This window comes from Myotis myotis, unplaced genomic scaffold, assembly GCF_014108235.1.
Source record: "Myotis myotis isolate mMyoMyo1 unplaced genomic scaffold, mMyoMyo1.p scaffold_m19_p_13, whole genome shotgun sequence".
In the NCBI taxonomy this organism is placed as follows: domain Eukaryota; kingdom Metazoa; phylum Chordata; class Mammalia; order Chiroptera; family Vespertilionidae; genus Myotis; species Myotis myotis.
Window position 1 is genome coordinate 16,384,036 of NW_023416317.1, and position 25,465 is coordinate 16,409,500.

At 47.2% G+C, this 25,465-nt stretch overlaps 1 protein-coding gene across 2 annotated transcripts in view; it reads right to left on the reverse strand.

The window, feature by feature from the left end:
* The window catches only part of CACNA2D3 (calcium voltage-gated channel auxiliary subunit alpha2delta 3), an 809,032-nt gene that overhangs the window by 171,809 nt on the left and 611,758 nt on the right, over positions 1 to 25,465 (reverse strand). For both annotated transcript variants that reach the window (XR_004971472.1, XM_036331880.1), the window contains 7 exons: positions 17,696 to 17,779; positions 9,679 to 9,750; positions 9,356 to 9,417; positions 7,650 to 7,717; positions 3,502 to 3,547; positions 3,251 to 3,348; positions 512 to 605 (listed from right to left, as the gene is read on the reverse strand). Coding sequence is in view for 1 of the 2 variants with exons in the window: in XM_036331880.1 (XP_036187773.1) it covers positions 512 to 605; positions 3,251 to 3,348; positions 3,502 to 3,547; positions 7,650 to 7,717; positions 9,356 to 9,417; positions 9,679 to 9,750; positions 17,696 to 17,779 (524 nt within the window). In the remaining variant the exon portion in view is untranslated. The remainder of the gene's footprint in view (positions 1 to 511; positions 606 to 3,250; positions 3,349 to 3,501; positions 3,548 to 7,649; positions 7,718 to 9,355; positions 9,418 to 9,678; positions 9,751 to 17,695; positions 17,780 to 25,465) is intronic.

Sequence of the window (25,465 nt, forward strand, 5' to 3'; positions counted from 1 at the left end):
TAATAATAATAAGCTGCTGAGGCAATTCTCACCATAGTCTTTGACAACAATTCCCCTTGCCGGCTCCCATCCCCCGACATCCTCCCCTTCGGGAGTAAAGCCATGGGGTTACATCTGACACCCTAATGAAGCAGCGCTCCTACTTCCTGTCCTGCTCACCAGCAAACCTGGCCTGAATCCCAACCTCCCAGCCTGCGAAGTAGAGGCAGCCACGGCAGGGCAGGAAGCACAGTGCTCCTTCTGCCCCCACCCTCTCGGAAGTGTCACCCTACCTCCGCATACCGAATTTCATGTAATGTTAAAACTCAAACAAATTACACGTCAAACCCAGTAGCTTGCCATCCAAGCCCCAGCCGCTAATCTGCTCTAGCTCTTGTGGTTTGGAGCATTGGGGAAAATTAAAGAACTTTAACACCAGCCTCCTCAAACAGTTTAGTTCTTAAACTATAACCATATTTCGGACTGTTTGTGGGGAAATGGCCATGAAAGGGGGACACGTGCAACCACTTACTCAGATTTGTTGAGGGCAAGGCTGGTCCAATAGGCTTCAATGGGAGCGCTCACCACAGCATCGAAAAGGACCTCCTGGATCAGTTCTTTATCACCTGTCGGGAGCGGCAGGCCTGAGAAGATGGCTCTGGCCGGGCCCCAAACTGGGGCACGAGAAGCACCCAGCAGCTCATTCTGCAGTATCTGCAGGCTGCTTTCTCATACAGTGTGTTGCTTTATATACTAACCTCCCATCAGCTGAAAATACGAAACAGTCTGACACCTGACTTGCTAGCAACCCAGCAGCCCCCTGAGTGTTTGGGTGAGACAATAGCAAATGGAGAGCCTTGGGAGCCTCACACTTCTGTGTTCTGCTCTCTCTCTCCCTCCCCCATCTAGTAGTTCATGCCATAGACCCCAGGCCAACCCTGGGGTGAGGAGACCAGAAGCCAGCAGTCCTTGGAGAGTTTATTCTTTTCATCCCATTTCTGTCCCCTGTCAAAGCCTGTGGGTCTTCATGGCCCTGATTTCAGTCAGTTGCAAGAAGGGAGAGGGATCCGATAACCTCCTAACTCCTGGGCTCTATATTGTGATTCCTTTCATTAAAAAAACCTTTCCCTCCCTTCATTTTAGAGGGGGAAATAAGTCCCTATGCAAAGGGATTCTTGGCAGAGTTCCGGGGAAGAGGCTAAGGAATCAGGGAGATAGCCCAAATCTAGCAAAGGCATCCTAGAGCCCTCCAATCACCTCACAACAGGGGCAACTCATTATTACACAAAGCAGAGGAGTCTCATGTAGGCTGGGGGAAGAACAAGGTGGAGCTTGGGGCGAGGTCTGGCTAGAAGGGGTTAATGGGGGGAGGAGGGGACATATATAATATTTTCAACAATAAAGATTTTAAAAAATTTAAAAAAAAAATTACGGATCACCAAAGAAGGAAAGAAAGAAACAAACCAAAAAAACCCCCCAGATAAACTGAAAAATTGTCATGCAGTGGAATATTATATAGTAATTCAAACAAATGAATCAGAGTTAAATAATCAACACAAATGCATCTCTCAAAATTACAATGAGTGACAACACAAGATGTAGAATAATGCATATATTATACAATTTATAATATGTATAGTATACCATATACATAAAATTTATAGAAAATAAACATGGAAAAATATATAGGGTGTCCCAAAAATGTATATGAAAACTTTGAATAATTATAAAGCCAGTGTTTATTAAAATATATTTCATTTTCAAAATTGAGCTAGCAGCTGTTAAAGTGTGTACACATTTTTGCGGACATCTTATATTTTAATATAGAAAATAATGTTACATATTTTTAATGGATATCTATATACAGGGTGGGCAAAGGTGGGTTTACAGTTGGGAGTACTTGAAACAATTTATTTTTGTATTATTATTTATTAGTTATTATATTATTTTCCATAAAAACAAATATAAACCTACTCCTGCCCCACCCTGTATATAGTTATAGCATAAAATGTATGGGAATGATGAACAAATACAGGATGGCAATTCTCCCTGGGAAGGAAATTGCACAGGATGGGGTACTCGGGCTTCAACATTATCTGTTATGTTTTATTCCTTAAAAATGTTCAGGAAGCAAGTATGGCAAAATATTAAGACTTGATGGCAAATGTAAATGGTTTTTAAATCTAATTTCTATGCTTTTAAAAATCTGTCCTGCAAAAAGTCAAAGTAAAAAAAAAAAAAAAAAAGTTGGGCTTCTAGGCTATCCATCTGACCCTTTCTCTATCAGAGCACATCCAGAGACGTTAATCCATTCCCTGAAGATGCGGTTTAGGAGCTGGGCAATCTCCTTACACCTCCCAGGGCTGCTGTGCTTATTCTATAAGACAACGCGTGTAAGGAACATTTCACATCACTGAATAAGTGATAGCTGTTAAAGGTCTGTAATGCTCATCTTGGATGAGTCTCCCTCTGCCCAGTCTGTAGCCACTGCAACTAACAGTTCAAGATCTGACCTTGCGCTTGGTGAGCGCCAGGCCTGCTGCTGCTCTCCCTGCCCCTCCCTCTGCACAAGTTGTCTGCCATTTCTGACTCACTAAGATCCCTCCTAGGGCACTTGGTGGGAGGAGAGGAGCAGCACATACCCCACAAGAAGCAGTAGCAATCCCACCCTGGAGAGAATTAGGACACCTAGATTATGACCTTGAATTAGACAAGTCCTATTTCCAGCCCTGGTTTACCCTCTATAATAATAAAAGCATAATATGCTAATTAGATTGGGTGTCCTTCCGGACGTCCTTTCAGATGTCCTTCCAGACGAAGCCGGGGCTGCGAGGGAAGCCCAGGTCCAGGGTGCCAGAGGGAAGCTGGTGCCGGCAGCCAGGGGAAGGAAGGCCTGCTTTTCCACAAGTATTTGTGCATTGGCCCTCTAGTTTATAGAATAAAGGAGCTGGATAAGCAGATATATACAGTCCCTTCCCAGTTGTAACATTTTCATCTTACGCAGGTATTTGACTAAATGGTCATTTGACTAAATCGTTTGGTAGGAGGATAAATCTGGTGTAAAGGGTTAATCTGGGATTGGGAATTCTACATGACTTTCCATAACGCACATTCTTTTTCTTGTTCCTACAGGAAGCAGACATTTGGCTAGATTTAAGGTGACTGATAGTCTCTGCCAAAGCAAAGCTCCCCTGGAACACTGAAGCGACCGACGGTTTTGCTTTCAACCCCCACCACCACCTGCATACGCTGCGTCTGGAAGCACACTCACATTGCAGCAGAGGTTCTTTGCCTTTGAGGTAGAGCTTAATCGCTTCTAACTGAGACAGATGGCGGTGCTCTGGGTGCAGGTCCGTGTTGCAGTAGGACCTACGGACATGACATGGCTCAGACAACATGTAAATAGTCACAGCATCACCTTCTTTTGCCTTTAAAACAGGAGAACTGGACATGAGAGTATAGAGAACTTGAGAACAAAGCAGGCACCAAATACCAGTACTGAAGAAGGATTTTAATTCTTACCATTCATCTGCCAAGGACACATCGGGGTGTTCTAAGTCATGCAGGCCTGGAGGTCAAGGAGAAGACGTTAATGAGTAAACGCCATCTGTGTGGGGCACTGACCCTCCTCATCCTCTCACGTGCTCCAAATGTTCTTGGGCGGGGCCCTGGGGTGGTTAAGGGTAGACATCAACCCCAAAGATATCTGCCTCAGAAAAGGGGCTCTGATCAAAGGAAACAAGTTATTTTCCAGGCAAAACTTCTTCCTCACTCAGCCACCACCTTCCACAGCTGTGGAAGCCTCAACTCCTTGCTGAGAAATGATGCACCACTGAGTCGTGGCAGAGGAGCTTAGCGTGATGGCGGAAACACTGCCTTTGGATCCCCATGCAGCCTGAGCTGGGGACGGGGCTAGGCCACCTAACTCCTGTGTGACTTTAGCCCCTATAGTGCAGGGGAGTGCGATTGCGCTCTCTCTGTCTTTCGCCAAAAGTGCCGGGAGCGCTATCAAAGCTTCGAAATGGCATCCAGTTCTAAGTCTGCTTTTATTAGTGATGATGATATTGCTAAATATGTCAATGTAGTAAAGGTTTCCTTAAGTTTTTGAATATGTAACTTCATTTACTTGTGATTCATCATTTTTTTCCTAAGCTGCTGTAAAATAAGGAAAAATGCCTTGGCAATTTTAGCATAGTTCCTAGGATATTGGTTGGCACTCAAAGGGATAGCAGGTTATCTTACTTTTCTAAATGTTGTCTCTTCATGTGCAAAGCAGGAATAACGGTAACAGTCTCTAACTGATGGGTGGTTGTGTGGGTGAAATTAAGTTGAATGGTATGAAATTGCCAATACTCAACTGACCAGCAAACATGGCTAGTTGTTACAGAATCCTAAGTGAAAATGAGTCATCGGCCTGGAAAGGTAGCTAAGAGAACAGGGGTAGCAGAGAATTTGGGCGTTTTCACAGAATGGTCCAGAACACCCCAACTCTGTGAAATCAGTCTCTTTCCCTGTGTGTTCATGAGACTTCATTTCAGTGGGTTATCAGCAGCCATACTTTTGAGTGATGACCTCAGGGACTCCAGTGGTGCTGAAAGCCTGTTTTAGGCTGTCAGAGTTTCCCAAATGACCAGCACTGTCTCACTGCACCCTGGATTCCAATTTTCTCCTCAAATACAAATGTGTAAAATACAGAAAAATACTAGATCAATCAACACAAACTCCTGCTTGATTTTATAGGAAGTAGGGGATACATTAGATAGACTATCATCATATATCATCCAAGTGGCCAAATCCTGGCTCCAGCACCTACTGGTTGAATGATCTTGGGAATGTTACTTCAGCTTTGAGTTTTATCAGCCAGAGCACACAGGTGAACATGCCTAACAGATAGACTTCAGGAGAGGATTGAATGGGATAGTAATTGGTTCCTAGGACAATTCTTCCCTTCATTTCGTATGTTCACTGAGCGAAGTGCTATTCCAGGCCCTAAGAATGTAGCAGTGAACAAAACACAAATCACTTCTCTCCTGTTATTTACCTTCCAGTGGCAGGAAAGAGATAAGTAAATAAAATTAAAATACATAGAGTATCAGTTAGCGGTGAGGTCTATGAAGAAGAGAGAATGTAACAAGGGTAGGGAGAGACAAGAGATAGTAAAGGTGGAGAAAGAAAGTTTCAGTTTTAGCCATGGACATCAGGGACATCTTCACTGAGAAAATGACTGTTAAGCAAAATCCCGAAGGAGGTGAGGGAAAGCCATGTAGATACTGGAGAGAGTGCTCCTGGCAGAAGGAATTATGAGTGTGAAGGACCTCATGTGAGATCTTGCCTTCCTGGACTATGGGGTTAATGATGTCAATTCTAGCTATTTTTTTTTTTTTTTAGTTTCTTTTCTCATCAGCTTTGATCCAAAAAGCCCCCTCTGGCTATATTTCATAGGACCTATACATGAGACCGTGAAAGAAAGATCTGGTTTACTGCTTCCTCTCAGAGTTCCTAGGGCACCAAATAAATTGAACTGTTTTCTAATTCTTTCACCTCTTATTTTGGTCCTCCTGACAAAATTACACCTACTGATGATTGCTAATGCTGACAATAATGAGATAGTCTTTAATTTACTGAACAATCATTATGTATAATAAATATTAAAGATGCAGACAAAGTGTCAAGGAGATTCAGAAGAGGAGCGATTTCAGCAGGTAGAACTACAGCCTATGACTTCAACCTCAGTAGTGACTCCTTACATTTGGAGCAAAATCTATGTGTTCACCATCTTTGTAATATCTGGCATTTGCAAAGCACATTAAAAATGCCTACATTCTCTGGGGCAGCATTCCTTATGGAGGATCCTACAGAAGTGAGGTTGTCTGTCCCAGGGTTCTCCTTCCTTCTCCAGGAATGGAACAGCACACCAATCATGCCTTGGCCCTTAATAATGACATGAGCCTCTCCTAGTTAGCCCGAGGGGAAGCAGCTTTCTCAGGCTCTGTGACTCAGCACAGGTGGCAGGACTGCAAGCCCTCTTATTCATAGAGGACCAACAGAGAGAGGAAGATCTGACCTCATTTCTGTGGATAACCAGACACTCTGCCCCTTGCTGAGGATTCAGATTAATGTCTTGCATGGTGGTTACAGTTAGCTCTGAAATGATCTCTACCTGACTCTCAGCCTACCAGCTGTGGGACATACAGGGAGAAGATAGTGACTAAAAAATGATCCAAAAGACTATGCAAAACAACTTGCAGACCATGTATTGAGGATTGACTAAGGGAATGGACACATGAGAGACCATTAATCTATTCATACTCTCTCTGATTGTTCTGACCATGGGGTATTTCCTCAGCTTGACTTCAGATGGCTTAAACATATATTTTCTGGCTTCATAGGCAGTGATATCCACAGAGCTACACATGGCTCATGGAGCCAGAAAATTCTAGAATTAAAAAAAAAAAATTGGAGAATACATCCTATTGAGTATCTTGTCCAAGTCATAAAGTTGCCCGTTTTCTCGTGCATGTCACTGGGAAGAGGCCACATAATTGATTGGCTCTGCAATGGGCACACTCTGAGTTCTGCCCAGGCCACTATGAACCCCCTTCCCTATCCTTCCTATTCCTTGAGATGACACGATTGCTTGGAAGACAAAAACCAACACCTTTGAAACACGGCATGGAGAATCAGTGGTAAACCAGAAGACTGTCTATAACTGGCATCTCAGGGACAACCGATCTCATGCTTCATTCTCAGCTACATCTGAGCCACAAGGTGGTCCAGCTGCTGGAAGTTCTTCTCACTCATTTGTAAGCAGCTTTCATTAACACCTGACTTGAAACAGACCTTCTGCCCTTGGCCATACCCCCTGGGGACACCCAGACAGAGCACTGGTCTGGCCCAGCTCCTTCTTTGTGGAGATGCAAAGCTGAACACCCAGGTTGGGCAAGGGATGCACTCGAGGCCACTTTGGGAGTGAAGCCCTTCAGAGGCCAGCCCACCCCTCCCTGTGAGCTGCTGAAACAGAAAGGTAACTTCTCTGAGCTACCACGTTGTGGGGAGATGAAAAGGACAGTAAAGGTGTGACAACTATTTTAGTCTTAAAGAGCTATAATGACTGCTACCTGTTACTAGGAGTTTACAGTGCTTTCTGAAGACCAGAGGGTCTGGGAATCTGAGGGGGCCACTTATGCCTTCTAAACTATGGAAATCATTGAAATGAGCAGTTCCTGTTGGACCCTTTGGACCCAGGCTGCCATGAAACACAAGTGAAATTTGTGGCTTAAATGTGTAGGAGACCAAGGCTTGCATAATTTTGTTTTCATTTTTTCCCTTGGCTTGAGTTTTTACACTAATTTATATTTTTCCCGGTACTGATTTTTATGGGTGAGAGGCATATAGTTAGAGGATGATTCCTATGAGTGGCCTTCACAACTCTGTGGATTAAAGCAGAATATAAATAAATGAAATCATAAGGAAGGCCCCACTGGTTGGGGTTCCCACCATTCGGAATCAGTGTAGGAAAGCAGGTGACATCAAGTGGCCGTTAGTTGAGTCAATTGTCCAGGAATTGGCCAGAGTGTTGGACAGATGCCCAAGTTCTTCAGTGAACCCATGGTGGGTGCCCGGGCTTCCTTCCCACAGTAAGGATAAGACTGACCACGGCAGCATCTTACCTTCTTCAATGGTTACATTCCCTCGGAAGAAATACTTCCCATGGCCCCTGGAGAGCGCCACACCTAAACTGTGCAGAGAAACAAAGCAGACCTTGAGACCCATGGCATTGACTGGCATAGACTTGTGGGCTAACTTCTTATTTTCCATTTTCACATTGCCATTTCATGTTCTGTAAACAATTTTTCCAACAGTTTATTTTCAAAACCCCACTGATTATAGTTGGTGTTGGTTTTTCTTAGGTTCAATCAGCTGCTTCAAAGTACATTTTTTGATTGGAAGTGCCCGCAGCAACTGGCGGCTCTCGCGTGTTTACAAAGAGGTGTGGCAAGCTGCGCAGCCCCCTTGCAAGCCCTTTCCTTGGATGCCCTCAAAAAGGTCACTTGCCCTGCTCTTCACTACCACCTTACGCACCCCTGCACCGCTGCCCTGCATTCAGCCAGAGGCGGGCCTCTCCAGACCTTAGAGTTTGGGACTAGGGCAAATTAAGCCCTTCCCAAGGGCAGAAAGGAAAACTTCTACCACCACTTGAGTGTAGCCACATGACTGTTCTGTGGGCTTCTTTGCTCCACTCTCTCCCTAGTCTAAGAGAGTTATCACACCCTCATGGGCCTGATGTAAGTTACTTTCTGCATTTGTCTAAAGCAGCGGTTCTCAACCTGTGGGTCGCGACCCCTTTGGGGGTCGAACGACCCTTTCACAGGGGTCGCCTAAGACCATCGGAAAACACATATGTAATTACATATTGTTTTTGTGATGAATCACTAGGCTTTAGTTATGTTCAATTTGTAACAGTGAAATTGGGGGTCACCACCACATGAGGAACTGTATTAAAGGGTCGCAGCATTAGGAAGGTTGAGAACCACTTCGTCTAAAGTAAGAGACCATGCTTTGAAAACACCATCTCTTCGTTTGGCAAACACCCTTAGCAGTCCAGTGTTCCATGGGCTGCTCTGGTTCCAATGGAACCTACCCATGATCCCTGGCCTTATGTGACAACAATCCATCACTTAGTTTTCAGATTAATCTAAAGTCAGTAAATTCTTTCTCTCCTTAGCTCTGCGAGGCAACCGTTCGGGAACAGGAAGCAGCCCCACTGAAATCACTTTTGACAAAAGGTGTCCAGACGCTGCAGGAACAGCGGCGGGAGACCTCAGAATGCCACGTACGCATCTGTAAGCAGGCAGGAGGCAAAGCCATTTCCCAGGACTGTAACAAAGAGAAATAACAGGATTCAAAGGTGGACAAGCACAGAAGGACAGTTCAGAAAATTCAAATGGAAGTACAGCATGTAGTGATGGGTATGCTACCTCCAGGTCTGAAGGATTTTTTATTTTTATTTTGGGTCATGGAAATAAAAGGTGAAATGAAACTCACTAGGCAGCAAGTTAGATGGTTAAGGACCCTGGTAACCCTCTGAACTTGTCTCTCCCCCCTTAGTTGGAACCCCCAAAGCTTATTTGCTGGATAATGAGATGCAAAAGCCAGGACACTTGAGTGAGTTGCCCTGCATGAGCCTGAACCATCTTCCCCGTCCTGGAAAACAAAAACCAAAGCAGCCTGGGCACAGGCTCTTCCTCACTCGCTCCAGCCTTTGGGCAGGGTGCCTGGTTATCTTCAGATGATGAGCTCTGAGAGTGTCAGCAGGTTTTGTACAAACACAACTGATGGGTCTGATGGAATGTCCATGTATTATGGTCAGCTCTACCTGAAAGGAGTACCCTTGATGTCTGTATAATAGTAGTCATTTGTCATCACCAAAACCCGTTTCTAGATTGAAAAAAAAAAAAAGGTCGTAGAGAAAAGAAAACATGGTTAGTCTGCTAGGTGACGTTTTCAGAAATAAATAAAAATAAATGGACACACTATGATCAGGTTAACAGTACTACATGAATCTTGTTTGAGATAAGTAAAGACAAGAGAAAAATGATCTCAGCGAAAGATATTTATTCCAGATAGAGCTTTCAAAAGCTAATTTTTCACAGTGGTTTGTTTTAAATTAAGTGGCAAGAATGTTTGAGAAAAATGTACCCCTTTGTCCACTGTCTTCTTCACCTCCATGGAAAACTTCCCTGTCTTTCGATTCACCATGGCATTTCGTAACTAAAATGATAAAAGAAAATAGTGTTAGTTCTCCCCTGGGTTACCAAGCCACAGGGGCACCTTGCACCCTCCGGCCCAGTGGCACAATGGAGGCCTGTGCAAAGCAGAGGTGAGACGGATCTGGGCTGCTTCCTGCCGCATCCTGGCTGCTTCCATGGTGAGTCTGCATGTGGCACTCAGACCTCGGAAACAGGGCTCCTGCAGAATCAACACCCAATGGCTGTTGGACAAGGGGAGAGAGGCTAACTACAATAAATAAATAAATGACTCTCAACTTCAATTTGGGGTGCTGGGGTAAACCTCAGGCAATACCGACAGAAAAGCCTATGCAATGTTGACAAGTCCAAGGACAAACCCCCAACACACTCAAGGAGCAAGAATGTCTCTTGGAATATGTTATATTCCCAAAAAGGGCATTGGTTTATCATGGAGAAATAACTTTTCAAAATGTGCATTAAAGGCGTTTTCCTACACAGTAGTTTCAAACACACACACACACACACACACACACACACACACACACACACACGGCCAACCATTTGGAAGCCAGGGATTAGCTTTTCATAGCATGAATCATCACCAAATGTTCTTGGAGAAATCAGGGCCAATTAATGGCTTCGCTGACACTGATGGGCAGGGAACAGGGCAACCTTCTATCTGATTTCTGGAGGTCCCCTCGGAGCAGGGTGCCTGGCTCCCTCCCCCACCCCTGGCTGACCTCTCCTAATTACGTGTGGCCCTTCCGTGAGTTCAGAGAAGGACAGCAGACACAGTGATGAAAGATGTGCCGTCATGGGTACCAATGGGAGACGACAGGGAAGGCCATTTAATGGAACAGGAGCAGATGCTGACATGCCACAGCCTGTCAGGAAAGGCTCCTTCCCAGCCCTGTGCTGGGTTTTCTTTCTGTTTTGCTTTTTTCACCCTTGCCCCTCTTTTCTTTGAGGAGCTTGAGTAAGATCTAGGTGATAGAAAACTGCAACACTTGCAGGCAACCTCGATCTGATTCGGGGTGTCTAGATCTGGGTTTGCATTCCCCTCTTCTGTGAGACAGGGTAAAAGCATAATTTTTATCTGGAGGCATGCATAAAATAAAACATATATTTTTTTTACTCTAGATATTTTTGAACAACACATAATGGGCATTTCTGGAAATATTTTCCCATTTTAACTTTTGTGGTTTTGGATAGGGAGAGCTGGTCCTAATTAAGTCTACTTTCTAACTTTTAAGAACGGCTCCATTTATCTTTAACATGGTTTTCATTTTTCCTCTTTCTGGTGCCTGCCTAAAGCCATTTGGGACCTTCCCCTCTCACATTCCCCAGGCAAGACAGAGATTAGGTAAGCCTCCCCACCCTCCGTGCCTCCTCACCCCACCTCCCCGTAGCACAGAGCAGTCAGCGGGGGCCTGGGAGGATCCTGGGCTAGGGTCATGGGTGCTTTCTCAGCTTTCTCGAGGCAAATGCTTAGATTATTAGTCTGGTCTTCCCCCTTTCTTCAATACGAATGAAAGTAGGTTACACTTACTGAACACCAGCCTGTGGGGCAGGATAGCACTGTAGTGAAGGGATGAACCCTGGAACCGGCTTTGTGATCCTAGACCAGTGATGGAGAACCTTTTGAGCTCGGCGTGTCAGCATTTTGAAAAACCCTAACTTAACTCTGGTGCCCTGTCACATATAGAAATTTTTTGATATTTGCAACCATAGTAAAATAAAGATTTATATTTTTGATACTTATTTTATATATTTAAATGCCATTTAACAAAGACAAATCAACCAAAAAAAAATGAGTTCGCGTGTCACCTCTGACACGCGTGTCATAGGTTCGCCATCACTGTCCTAGACCCATCAATTATCCCTCTGAGCCTCAGTTTCCTTTCTGCAAAATGGAATTAATGACAGCACCCATCTCACAGAGGTTTAGGAAGGATCAGAGGAGCTAATATTGACAAGAGCGCCTGGTGCCCCCTTGGCACTCAGTCAACGTTGGCTGCCCTCCATCTTCCTCATCACCCCCCTCGCTTTCTTTACTGTCAGACCCCTCTCAATAGCATCATGAATCAGGATTTAAACTCTAGTGTGCTTGGCACTGATGCCCGTGCTGTACACCAGTGTTTTTAGACTTTCTTGATGGTGAGCCGCGTGAGAACTATAGCTTCTCTGATGCAGCCTGGTGTCTCCTGATCTTACAGATCCCCCATTGCCTTTCCCTGCTGCTCAGAAACCACCGAATGAATTTGGTGACTATCCCCTCATTCCTCAGGTTGAGAGCTGCTGCTCGTGGCCACCTCCAGGTTGGCACCGACTGAAAAGAGCCAGCCACGGGAAAGGGAAGTAACGCAGGATGTCACAGCTCACGTGTCAGGCTTCACCATGACTACACCACTGTCCCGTGACCTCTCTGTGGCTCAGTTTTCTCAGCTTCATTCATCCCGCTGGAAGTGTTCATGAGTGAGGACTTCCAGACCCCCGGGGTCCTGCTGGGTGCTGTGTAAATCGTATAGCAGGCTTAGGAGGCTTGGGTAATATGACAGACACTGAGCTCTTACTATGTGCCAGGCACAGGTTTTAAGAGTCTCAGAATCATCTTATGGGATCATTATTATCCCTGCTTTCCGGGTGGGGGGGCGGGGGGGGGGGGACTGAGGCATGGCTTTACGACACTCACCCACGGCCACACAGGCTCTCTGCCCCCTGAACCCACGTTGTTCTGCTTTTCAAATCAGGAGAGAAAGCATTTGGACAAATTTAAAGCATTAATATGAAAGTTGTGTAGTATTAATAGAAAAAAATAATTTTACTGCTATTTCTGGCCATTTTTTTCTTTTTTAAATCAAAGGAAATGTTTTACACATTGACCAGGCAGTAGTTTGAGGTCTGATGTTCCAGCAGGCTCTCCCACCGGCTGAGGCCCTACGGCCTGGGGCTGGCGGGAAGCTGGTTTTCCATCCTCACTGCCAGAGGACGGAAAGGGGTTGGTGCTTTTTCAATAGGCTGTCCAGTGACGGAGCAGCACTGTGGGGCTGGAGCACAGAAATGTCAGTTTTCCATCCTAGGAGAGTGAGGCTGGAGAAGGGGACAGCTCGCCTGAGCGCTATGGTAAGTCAGGGCTACCACCAGCCACAGGGTCTGGGTTTCAAGGTGGTACCCAGAGAGGAGGCAAAAGAGGAGGGGAGTGACAATGCTATCAGTTCCCACCCAGCAGGAAGGGCATGGTCAGCGATGCTGCCCAGAGTGTCTGATTTCCCTCAACCCCACCACCACCTGGATTACCACAGGAGCAACTGAAGCAATGAACATGGCCTGGCAAGGGACGTCTCCAAAGGAGTTGGGGTGTGCTCATGTCAGAATGTTATGTAGCCGTCAAAAGTCATCTGTGCAGCCCCACCAGGAGGTCAGGGTGCGATTCCTGGTCAGGGCACAGGCTTGGGTAGCAGGCTCAATCCTCAATGGGGGGTGTGCAGGAGGCACCCAATCAATGATTCTCTCTCACCATTGATGTTCTATCTCTCTCTTCCTTTCCCTTCCTCTCTGAAATCAGTAAAAATATATTTTAAAAAGTCACATGTGCAGGTGTTCAACTTGACAAACAGTCAAAGAAAGGCAAATTAAAATATCAATGACATACCTTTATGTTTCCCTATCAGAGAGCCAGCATTTGCTACTGTGCCCATACAGTGAGCATTACAGCAGCTCTCACCCCAGCGTGGTTCCTAAGATACAGGACAGACCTCTGCAGGCTGAAAACAAGAATCTGGCAACTGGATCAGGGTCCTGGGTCTCCAGGAAGCACCCCCTTCCCTGGCCCTGCCTTAGCCGGATCAGACATCAGAAGTGCTTCCGGAGCCCCAGAGGGTCTGACCTTCACCTGCACCTTGAAGCCGAGGCAACTTAGCTGACCACTCAAAGCACCCACGTGACTAACGATGACTGGTGGCCACACTTCCAGTTCCACTGTGAGCCTGCAGCTTCCCCCAGAGAATCCCTGATCACCTTAGGTTTTGTGTGTAATTATAGAAAGAGTACTCATTTTCCTAATCGGAGGTTCATCATCCACATCAGATCAGGAGCCTCACCTTTGCCGATGCACAGGAGGCAAACGCTTCTGGCCCCAATGGGTGTGACCCTGGCCAAGCCAACAGGTTCAAGGGGAAGGGAGGACAGTGGAGAAACAGGTCTGTTATTCCTGAGCCAGCCTTCACCCGGAAGGTGAAAACAGACTCAGACACAGAGTACTTGTACAACAAAATCCTCTCTCTCTCCCTGCTTCAGCCTGGGCTCCCAGGCATGCTGTGCTGGTTTGGGGGCCCAAGGCTCAACCATGAGCTGAAGAGGTACAGGAATAGGTGTAAAGAACAAACTAAACAGCCAAAGGTCTCAGAAATACATTGCAGGAGAAGAGGTCTCTAGGGCTTTGGAAAGAAAAGACTCAGGGGAATCTTTCCATCAGCATCATCCCAGGTAAGAAGTGAGTTGCTGGGGGGTTGCGGGGGAGAAATAAGGCTTACACTGCAACACAAGGGATTTCAGCTGGACTCAAGGCAGAACAAGATGGGGCCATACTCACACCACCATCGTAGCATTTGTTCAACAGCTATGTGCCAGGCACACCCCGTCCTTTCTGTACCACTTAGGGGAGGATGATGCATATAAGGCACTGATACAGGGTGTCTCCATGGACTCTTGGATTCAAGGGCTCCTTCTAAGTCATACCAACATGGTCAAGAGCACTGGGGCCAGATGCCTGGCGTGGAATCCACACTCAGTGCTCTTGGACCATTAGAGCAATCCTTGCCTCAGTTTCTTTAGCTGTAAAATGAGGACAGCAATCACATCAATATCTCAGGGTTGTTATGGGGAATAAACAAGTTGGTCTACAGACAGCACTTAGAACAGTACTGGCCTGTAGGGAGAATTCAATGTGTGGGAGCTCCTACTGATATCAGCTTCCTTCTGTTTATAGAAATAATCCTGCTTGTGGTGGAAATTCTGGGAACGACTAACAGATAATAAGAATAAGATAAAAGTCACCCTCAATTCCTTCAACCATCTCTGGGAACTTAAAGGTACCTCTTCCGTCTAGGAGGTGATTAGCACCAGGATTCAGTCTGGGCTCTGCATGTGTCAGGCTCACTTCCTGGCTCACCGTGCCCACCAGAGCTGTCCTACTCATCATATTGTTGACATGGTGCCTGGCTCACCCTGGAGCCAGAAGTCTCACTCATTTTCCTGTAAATGATTTCTGATCTTAAAATTTTTTAAAATTTTATCCAGTCTTTTTTTTTTTGCATGTGTTTTAATAGTATATGTGAACAATAAATAATAATAATAATAATAATAATAATAATAATAATAATAATAGTATCTGTGACCTCACACCTTTTTCAGAAGTACATAGGATCTGTGTTATAAACATGGTCATTACATTCAACGAAAGCCTAGTTGCCCAGAGAAGGAGGGTGCCTCTTCCAAGAAGTTCTCTGCAGCCAGGCAGCCTAGCGCTGCTTCTTCCTAAATGACTTCTGACTTCCTGGTCTTTCCCAGATCTTAACCTAAAGCCTGCTGTTTGCTACTTCATGCAAACACCAATGGTAGGCACATGGGCATATGGGACCTTGTGTAGATTTCACAAAGATTCTTGTTGCAGATTCCAGAATTCTCCAATCAGTGGAGTGCAAGTTCCTGGGAGAGAAATGGCGACTTGGACGTTTCCACTTGAGCATGTTGATAGTGAAGAAACATTTCAAATGTACTGGTCTCCCAAGATGACAAGACAAGATAGGAGACCCAAAGCAAAGAGACAACCAAAGACCCATCTGTGCAGAGCAAGAGCATTGGACTTGCTGGGGATGCAGGAACTCTTCGGGTGGACGCCCAGACCCAGCTGTGAGTCAGATGAAGGTGAAGGACACACACAGGGATGGGAACTCGACACTCTGCAGCTCCCGTGAGAAAGGAAGATGAGGCAAGGGAATACGGGCATATTCCAAACCATCCTTAGTAAAAGGAGATATCACCTCACAATAGACTAACTTGGGCACAGGTGATGCCGACAGTGAGCCATGTAATCAGTGTCCTCCAGTCACAGGCCCAGGAGAAGTGAGTGTCAGTCGAGCGGTTGACTAGTGACCAGCTGAGGGATGCTTCCTGGACACGGGGCTCTGGAGTGAGAACCAGCATCATTAAGTCCACCCTCCACATTCATGAAAGTGGGAATGAGGAAGGGATGGGAAGCATGTTGACAAGCTCATGCCTCTGGGAGAGAGAGCCTAAAGGTCCAGTGAAGGCACAATAAACAACAGGTAAAGTGAAGATGGAAGAGAAAGGAAACAATGGGAGGCACCCTTTGGAGATTCCTGAGACAGTTTAGCAACTGTAAGCCCACAGGACACGGGCTGATGAGAAGGTCTCCTGAGGACCGATGATGGTGCCACTCATAGCGCTCCCCGTGCCGACACACGGGTACTTTCATTTAAATTGTTCAACATACCAACACATTTAATATTCAAAACAGCTCTATGAGGTAGTTACTATTATCATTAGACTCATTTAATGGTACAAAACTAAAGAACAAGAAACAAAATTGAGGTGCAGACAGGATCATTGCTGACCAGGGCCAGCAGCCAGCAAGCAGCAGATCTGAACCCAGGTGGGCTCATCCCTGAGCTGCTCTCCTCACGGCTGGGCTAGTCTGATTCTTGGGATGAGCAGGTTGAAAAGAAACGACATATACATTAGGTGCAGCACAATCCAAAGAACCTGACATGAACCCTGATGACAATGTGTAAGAACATGAAAATGTAAAACTCTACCAGGCCACTGACCCCTTGTGTGTGCTAAAGAGTGCAGATGAGGAAGTCGCTTCTTATCAAACAACAAAATCATTTTGTCTGAACCTGGGTTTAAAAAGACTTCTAGTAGAAGTTTAAAAAGACTTCTAGTACTTCTAGTACAGACGTAGAAGGAAATAGGTTACATTATGAAACAGAAATGGTTTTGGCACTTTGTAAACAAGAAAGAAAATCGCGATTTATGCTGGATGAGATGTCTGGGGAGTGAGGACGGGAGAAGAAAGCTACAGCGAGGGAACTGCCAGGCCAGCCACATTTCTGGAAGCATGAGAACCCAGCCTGGGGACTTCAATGGCTCTGCCAACAGCCCTCTGAAGAGCAGGACAGAGTGAGGGATGGGAACAATGCAGACCCAATAGTGACACTTAAGAGAGGGCCCCAACAAGTCAGGGAGGATGCGGGCAGAAGAACATGGCCTTGGCAGAGGCAATAGGAGACAACGGGGAGAAGGTGAAGGGCAAGAATGAGGACAGAAACACCTGGATAGTTATGATTTAAATAAGCACCATCCGCCAGCATTTACACAAAGGCAGCCATGTCTAACAAGTCTGACTTAATGATGACGTATCACGGGGCTAAGCTGTGGGCCTAGGGAAGTTCTGGATGCAGTACCAGCGCCTGAATCTGTGTGGAAAATGGATATGTGGCTTTTGTAATGGCCTGCGAAGGAGGAAAGGCTCTTCCTGCCTAGGAAAGGGGGTGGCCCACCAAGCAGAAACATGAAATCCTGACAGGTGAGCTCTGACCCTGACTTTGCCCAGGGCAGAGCCCCCCACCCAGGCTCCCTGACAGGGATGGTCCCACCAAGTGCACTGAAGAGGCGTATGGATTCATGCAGAAGGGACCAGAGCCCACCAGGGGGTGGTTTTGCAGATTGTGCAAAGCAGGCTGGTGGCTGGCCTGTCGGCACCAGTCTGACCAGCAGGAGAGTTATAAACTCCAAACTCAGTACAAGGGCCCATTGTCTCTGCTCCCTCGGGTGGCCAGGTGTCCCTCTGGTAGGCCTCTTGCTGGCTCCTGGGGCAGCCTCCAGGTACAGAAGTGGGTACAATGGAGCTCCCTCCTCACCAGGCTTGAAAACAAATCACTTACCACATCGTCTCTGTCTTCCCACTCAACCTCGGAGAGGTCCACGCTACTGTAGTTAGGTTTCCTTCGCTTTTTCCCTTCTTCGTACTACCAAGGGGAAGAGACAGAAAGAGAAAACACTTCCATGAGACGACCAGCAGGGCAACCTTTATCCTCCTGAGTCCTGTTCTGAGGATGGGGACCATGAATGGAGGGGCGTCAATGAGAGGCCTAGCCGGGTACCAGTCCTAGAGGTTTGAAAGGCAGGAAAGCTGAGGCCAGACGTCTACGAACATTGGCTCTGAGCTGGGAGAATATGCAAGCCAACTCTCTGCTTGATATGAACTTACCTACTGAACCTCATGGCTCTAAATCACCAGATGCAAATCAGAGTTTCCCCTCCTCAGAGGGCTTGTATGTGAGATGGGGAAGAGCCTTTTCCTCCACAACAAGGCTCTAAAACCGCCCATTTAAAACACAGAAAAGGGCGTCTTACACATGGTATCAAATACCTAGTGGCGTCCTTCTATGTTTTATGCTTCTCCACTCTACCTCTTATCTCAATGTACTCCACACCCTTGGTTAGGCTACAAAAGCACCAGTCTCCGCAGGAGGGTTCAACATTCTAGTAACGTGTGCAGACACACAGAAACTTCTACCTGCCACCCCAGTGGCCCCGGCAGTGCTGAGCTCAGCACGCTGCCTCCCCGGGCTGGATGTGGGTGTTGGGAATCGCTGCCAGATCTAAAGGCCATTGGGGCATTTCTCTGGAAAAGTGGGTGAGTGCATTCATAACTGGGCATGTGGTTTCAGGATTTCCCCCCTAAATCACTGGCGTTAGTCACCCTGCAAGCCAACCCTTTTATCAACCGGATGTTCCTGGTCTGGACACTCCTGTCTCTGGTCTTCAATGTTGGCTGGTGGGTGCTTATAATGTGGGAAAGTCTGCCCTCTACTGCAGGCTGAGGAGAAGGGACCCCTGTACAGTAAGATACGGCTAACGTCAGACTGGGGAAAATGTATGTATGTACAGCCTTTTCTTGTTTGCTTTTCTCTCGAAATTGTCCATCTTTGGATTTAATTGATAAGATTCTAAGACTCTGAAACCACAAGTTACCACTTTGAACATTGGCTACTATGGAGACTGGTGCTGAGGGCACATCAGACGTGATGGAGAAAATCCCTGTCCACAGGTGGAACCAGACAGGTCCAACCTGGCCCTAGTGACGTCTGAGGGAGAGAGACCGGATGGAGAGCCCCTGTGCGGCCAAGCAGGGTGAGGTGGTCCCCTAGCCTCTTGCCTTCTTCATTTTGGCTGAATTTCTGGAACCCAGAGACATCTGTGGAGACTGCCCACCCCCAACATCTGGGGAGGCCACCTTGCCTCCAAGGGGCAGGGCCCTGATGAGCCCTGCTCACCGGCCTTCCCTCCCTGCCCCCAGGTTTCCGATGAACAGCGTCCACGGTGAGTTCTATGACATCAGACCCGCTCCAGATGAAGAGGAGGGGAAGTGCTTCCCTCAGAAGCCGCTGTAAATGATAGCAGACTCTCAGTTGGATCCTGTCATGGAAAGTCCGTGTATGCAGGGCAGCTCTGTGCTCAGGAGAGCCAGGCCAGCTGAGTGGGAGGAACAGGACGAGGGCAGGGAGCTGTCGCTAGAGTCTAAGTGAGGAGGTGTGATTCAGACATTCTTGGACCATTGTTACCTGTGCTCATGGGCCAAGTCCCATTTTAGTAAGAGCCATCACAGAGTCAGCAGGCACTCCAGAAGTTCACGCAGCCCAGATTCTGACTGTTAAAGGGGAACCGTCACAATTTCTTGGGTAGCCTAATGCTAAGTCTGAACTGTCTTTTTGGTGGAAGTACTTCCTTTGGTTGCTTCAAAGTGCCCCTTTATTCATTTATTCAACCTCTATTTATTGGACATTCTTTCCCAAGGACTTGCTGACAGTTTATCACCTTCTGCCTCTGGGAGGTCAATTCCTTGCCCATCACGCATATAGGAAAATGGGCTCTAACACGTTAAATCACACATCAAAGAACAAGATAGATAAGATCATATAGCCAGTAGGAGGAGGACACCCCCACCTTCCACACCTCCTGACCAAGAAACTTTAAAAAATCCCAAGGTCCAGAGCACCAAATGCTCCCTCAGCCTTAGAAAAAATACCCATCTGTCTTTGTTAGAAGAGAGGAGAACAGTGGTCCTGCCCCTTATCAGGCATGTGACTGAGCAAGGTGCCCAGCTGCTCCAAGCCCCTTTTTCTCAGTTGCCAATGGGAAACATAGGAGCACGTCCACAGCCAAGGGAGGTTGGGAGGATTAAATAGATGCTATATGTGAAGTGGGGAACGCATTCCCAGGCACAAAATAAACCCTTAATATGTAGCTAGCACGATTCCTGAGAGCCCTGGCCCTCCTGGTGAAGACATAGGCTCACTGTATGCAACTGGCTAATATTTCACTTCCATGAAATGAAGGGGACCCATGCAATAATTTTGCAGGTCACTGTTCTGCAAACCATAGACAGGTTGGAGAGATTTGTTGAAGAGGATAATGTCAGACAAGCACACACATATGTCTTCACCTGGTGTGTATCTTACACACCGAGAGTTGTATACTCAACACCAAGTTGTGACTCAAACACTCCCGGTAGAAAAATGGGTACTTGTGCTAAAGAACCCAAGTCCTTTTAGATGGCACCTGGCACAAGTGCAACTGCAGAGAACCCTGGGTTTCCAACCATTCCTAACATGTCTTTTCTGCATTGTTTAAATAACCACTCAAGAAATGCAGTACATTATATTCCTGGTATTCATGAAACTTGAAGAGATTAGAGAGTCAGGGGAAGTAAGACTTCCCAGAATACGGATCAATGAGCCACCCTAGTCCAGCAAGTCCCCGTAGTTGAATTTCACTGAGAAACAGACCGAGCTGGGATCTTCCCTCCAGAACCCCATTGTAGGAATGGCCCTCTGCAATGTGTCCTTAACCCGGCATGTGTAAGGTCTGAACCACTTTCCATGTGTGTCTTTAGTAATGGGTGAGCTCCTTTAGAATATAGTGATATAACCAGGTGATTCATTTGGGTGAGAAAAGGAAAAAAGCCAATGGTCGGATGATATATGAAACAGGTTGGGAATGATGAGTAAGCGCTAGCATAATGACCTGATAGTGACCTTTGTCATTTCCCCCATTAATAAACATATTAAATGGCCAGAGACTGGACTTTCTTTAGGAAGACACCTGTGCTACAGATTGTCACCATCCATCCCCTCCGCCCCCCACTTACATGGTCATCTTTCATTTTTTCCTATAGGGAACCCCTTGACCCTACTCTCAATAAATGTAGTTCCAGTGGAGGTAAGATCTCCTTGGTTCAGGGGTAGACAAGTGACCTGAGCATGGGAGGAAGACCCAGATCCCTCCAGGACACGGAGATTGCTTCAGAGACGGGGACATAACTCAGGCCAACCCAACTGAGACTCTATCTGGGATGCTTTCCTGGATTTGCCCCGAGAAAGAGGCTCTCCATCCACCAGCATCATTAAGGTGCGAGGATGTGAATTTGAGCTCCTCCTGGCCACTGCGGCCACTACTTCCTGAGAATGATGTCGGGGCAGAGAAAGCAGAGAATAGATATGAAGCAAGCCCTGAAACCAGGTATGCACACCTGAATCAAGCTGTGCCTGAAATCCGTATTCTTTCAGATGTTTCATGTACCAATACATTCTCTCCACATGACCCTCCTTCCCTTTTTAAAGATTTGTAAAAGCTGGCTTGAATTTCAAGCATAGGTAGTCAACAGGGTTCTGACTTGTATAGTGTTTATTTTCTTCTTCTAAAATGAACTACTTTAAAAGTACGCTTTAAGTGAACTGTTCACAAACTTTGGTACTTTAATGATTATTTAGGAACATGTGATTTGGTGTTCCTATAGGGAACCCGTCGATTACATTAATGCTAATCGAGACAAATTGCATGTTGAAACAGGCTGATCCTCTGTACCTATTTTCCCCTTGAGAGGACATATGTGTGTGGCCACAGACAGAGAGAGACAGAAAAAGAACCAAATTCTCAAATCTCCCAGGCCATCTCTCCCCTCTCCCATGGGACTGGGACTGGGACAAACCCCAGGTCCACCAGCCCCTCTCCCTCTTCCCTGCGTGAGGATCTTGTTACTGGGGCCGAGGCACTGTATATGGCATTTGTTAGTGTATCTGTAATCTGTAACTTCCTTTGAAAATGTGATTAACGAATTGCAAACGGTTTCCAAAGGTTTATAAACAGATACTTTGAGAGCCACAGGTAGGTTTGTAGTTTTTGGTGCCTGTTTTATGAAAAAAATATGTGAGGGAGAATTTAATAAGGAAAGATATTCTGTGCTATGAAATGCTTTGAGGTGGAGTTTTAAATAAAGGCCAGATGTGGTGAACACACAAGCCAGCCTGTGGCCTAGGAGGATGGGACCAGAGGGGCACCCATCTGAGGAGGAAGCTGGAACCATCTGGGGGTGTGCGAAGGGCCAGGCCTTCCTGCAGTGGTGACGGTCTGGATAGGAGCGCCTGTGTTACCTGCGGACCCACGTTGGATGCGTAATGGGATGGGCTACAGTGGTGGCCATGTTCATGTTGGTTTTAAAAAACCCCAAAATGCCTTTGGTTTTTCTGTGTTCTTTTGGGAAGGGCCAGAGGAAATCAGCCACACACATCCATGCAGCCTCTGTGAAACAAATAATGTGTGTGTTAATAATTGATACACGGGACGTGCTGCTCCGCGCTGCCAACAGGAAGGAAGGAGATGGGGTGGGAGGCCCACAACTGGAGAGGAAGAAGCGTTGCCCAAAGCTAATGCCATCTGCAGGAAGGGTATGGCCGCGGGCTGGGAGCCAGCCATTGTCTGGGCAGATGTTTCTCCTCCAGGGCAGCCACGGTCCTCAGCTGGTGAACACCTTGGCCACATCGCCCGAGGTCCTGGCCTCCTCTCATCTCAGAGGCCTAGCAGCCACTTCAGAGAAGGAAAGAAGGCACGGCCTCTCTCCTCCATGAAGAGAGTGGGGGCTGATGGCCACTTCATTCCTTCACTCCTTCAACCCTTTGTGCCCTCACTTGCTCATTTGTTCACCTACACACCCCAAAGTACTGTTGGACACTGAATATTTATCAGGCACTGAGACAGGCCCAGGTGAGCTTTGGGAAGGCATGGAGAAGCTGTCAGAAAAGGATAATCTCCCGCCCTCGAGTAGCACATCTTGATTCACCACCAGTGAATCAGGCCAGTTAGGAGAGCAGTTAAAAACCAGGGCCCAGCGTCAGTCTCCCACTCCCATCAGGTTTTCATCTACAGGCTGTGTACTCTTTTGGCTAGTTTGCACTTGTCTGGGCTCCCCTAGGGCTGGTGTGCACTCATCTGGGCTCCTCTGGGCTGGTGTGCACTTGTCTGGGCTCCCCTAGGGCTGGTGTGCACTCATCTGGGCTCCTCTGGGCTGGTGTGCACTTGTCTGGGCTCCTCTGGGCTGGTGTGCACTTGTCTGGGCTCCCCTAGGGCTGGTGTGCACTCATCTGGGCTCCTCTGGGCTGGTGTGCACTTGCCTGGGCTCCTCTGGGCTGGTGTGCACTCATCTGGGCTCCCCTGGGCTGGTGTGCACTTGTCTGGGCTCCTCTGGGCTAGTGTGCACTTGTCTGGGCTCCCCTAGGGCTGGTGTGCACTTGTCTGGTCTCCTCTGGGCTGGTGTGCACTTGTCTGGGCTCCTCTGGGCTGGTGTGCACTTGTCTGGGCTCCCCTAGGGCTGGTGTGCACTTGCCTGGGCTCCTCTGGGCTGGTGTGCACTTGTCTGGGCTCCACTGGGCTGGTGTGCACTTGTCTGGGCTCCTCTGGGCTAGTGTGCACTTGTCTGGGCTCCTCTGGGCTGGTGTGCACTCATCTGGGCTCCCCTAGGGCTGGTGTGCACTCATCTGGGCTCCTCTGGGCTGGTGTGCACTTGTCTGGGCTCCTCTGGGCTGGTGTGCACTCATCTGGGCTCCTCTGGGCTGGTGTGCACTTGTCTGGGCTCCTCTGGGCTAGTGTGCACTTGTCTGGGCTCCCCTGGAGCTAGTGTGCACTTGTCTGAGCTCCCCTGGAGCTAATGCACACTTGTCTGGGCTCCTCTGGGCTGGTGTGCACTTGTCTGAGCTCCTCTGGGCTAGTGTACACTTGTCTGGGCCCCTCTGGGCTAGTGTATACTTGTCTGGGCTCCCCTGGGGCTAATGTACACTTGTCTGGACTCCTCTGGGCTGGTGTGCACTTGTCTGAGCTCCTCTGGGCTGGTGTGCACTTGTCTGAGCTCCTCTGGGCTGGTGTGCACTTGTCTGAGCTCCTCTGGGCTGGTGTGCACTTGTCTGGGCTCCCCTGGGCCTAGTGTGCACCTGCTAGCCTCTAAGATGAAGGTAACAGCCTCTAGTTCACAGGGCTGTGGAGAAGCAAATGAGTACAAGCATGGCTGAGCACACAGTATGTCCTAGCAAACAGGGCTTGAGAACATGCCCACTTGGCCAGCTCTCTAAACTGCTAATGTCATTGCTGAGATATGGCAGCCCCTACATCACTGAGCTCACCCCTAGAGAGTGCATTCACAGAATAAAATAGGTCTTAACAGTACAGTTGTTTATTACTCCTTTTATTCCTTTAAAGAAACAGTTCAGCCTGGCAAGCTGGCCAATTCTTCTCAAGGTCAAAGGGAAAGTTCTCATATAAGGACGTGGTTTCCTGACCAGGTGGCCAGACAGGCCTTCTCTCCTACAGTCTGCAAATCAAGGTTTGTGACTGTCACAGTATGTCCAGCCTCCGTGGAGGGGACCCGAGGAAAAGGGGCTCCCAGTAGCTGGTATCAGTCACTGTTCTCCTGGCTACAGTTTAAGCAGTTTGCGTATTGCTATGTTTTTATTTTCTTCTGAAAAAAAAAAATTGAAAACATTTTTGCAAGAAAATTTGAAAAAAAAAAATGAAAAGCGCAAGAAATGAAAAAAATATTTTGCCCTCACTCCCACAATGCAGGGATCATCACTCGATACTCTGCTCTCTTTCCCACGGATAAGGACTTTGAAGCAGTCGCTGTTTTCAGTTTTCTAAGTTCATTGTTTCTCTAACAAGAAATTCATAAAATGTAGCAAACAATCTGACAATCTGTTCTGCTTTCTAAGTCACTGCCTTTAGCAAAAAACAAACAAACAAAGCAAACATTTTTGCTGGCCAGCTTTACCCTTGTAACAACCTCTCGTTGTCATGAAGACTTGTGCCAGGCACTGTGCTTGGTCATATCTCATCTAATTCTCCCAGCTCCAATGGAGGGACCCTCGCTTCCCTGCTGGGAAAATGCTGAGCCCAGGGATGCAGGTCCCTTGGTGACAGGCTAATAGGCAGGGACTCGGATTCAAAGCCAACTCTGCCTGGTTTCTGAGCCTCCGGTCTCCACCTCCCTCTGCACTGCACCTGGATGTGGTCTCCTTGCCAACGCATGTCCTCAGCCCCGACGGCAACTACTGATGGATGGACTGCGCTTAGCAGGCACACGGCTGGTTGCAGAACCACTCTGTACGCCAGCTCTCACCAGCCAGCCCTGTCTCTGTTTACAGCGGACTCATTCAGGCCGCCCTGAAATCGGCCTTGATAGCCAAGGATGCAAGCATCCATTTTAGATCAAGGACAATTACAATAAACTGAGTGAGTGCAGCAAGCTAAGTATCATGCGAGTCACATGCCCGATGTATGATGTCTTATTTATACGACACCCAGTGACCAAAACCCAATGCTTGGCC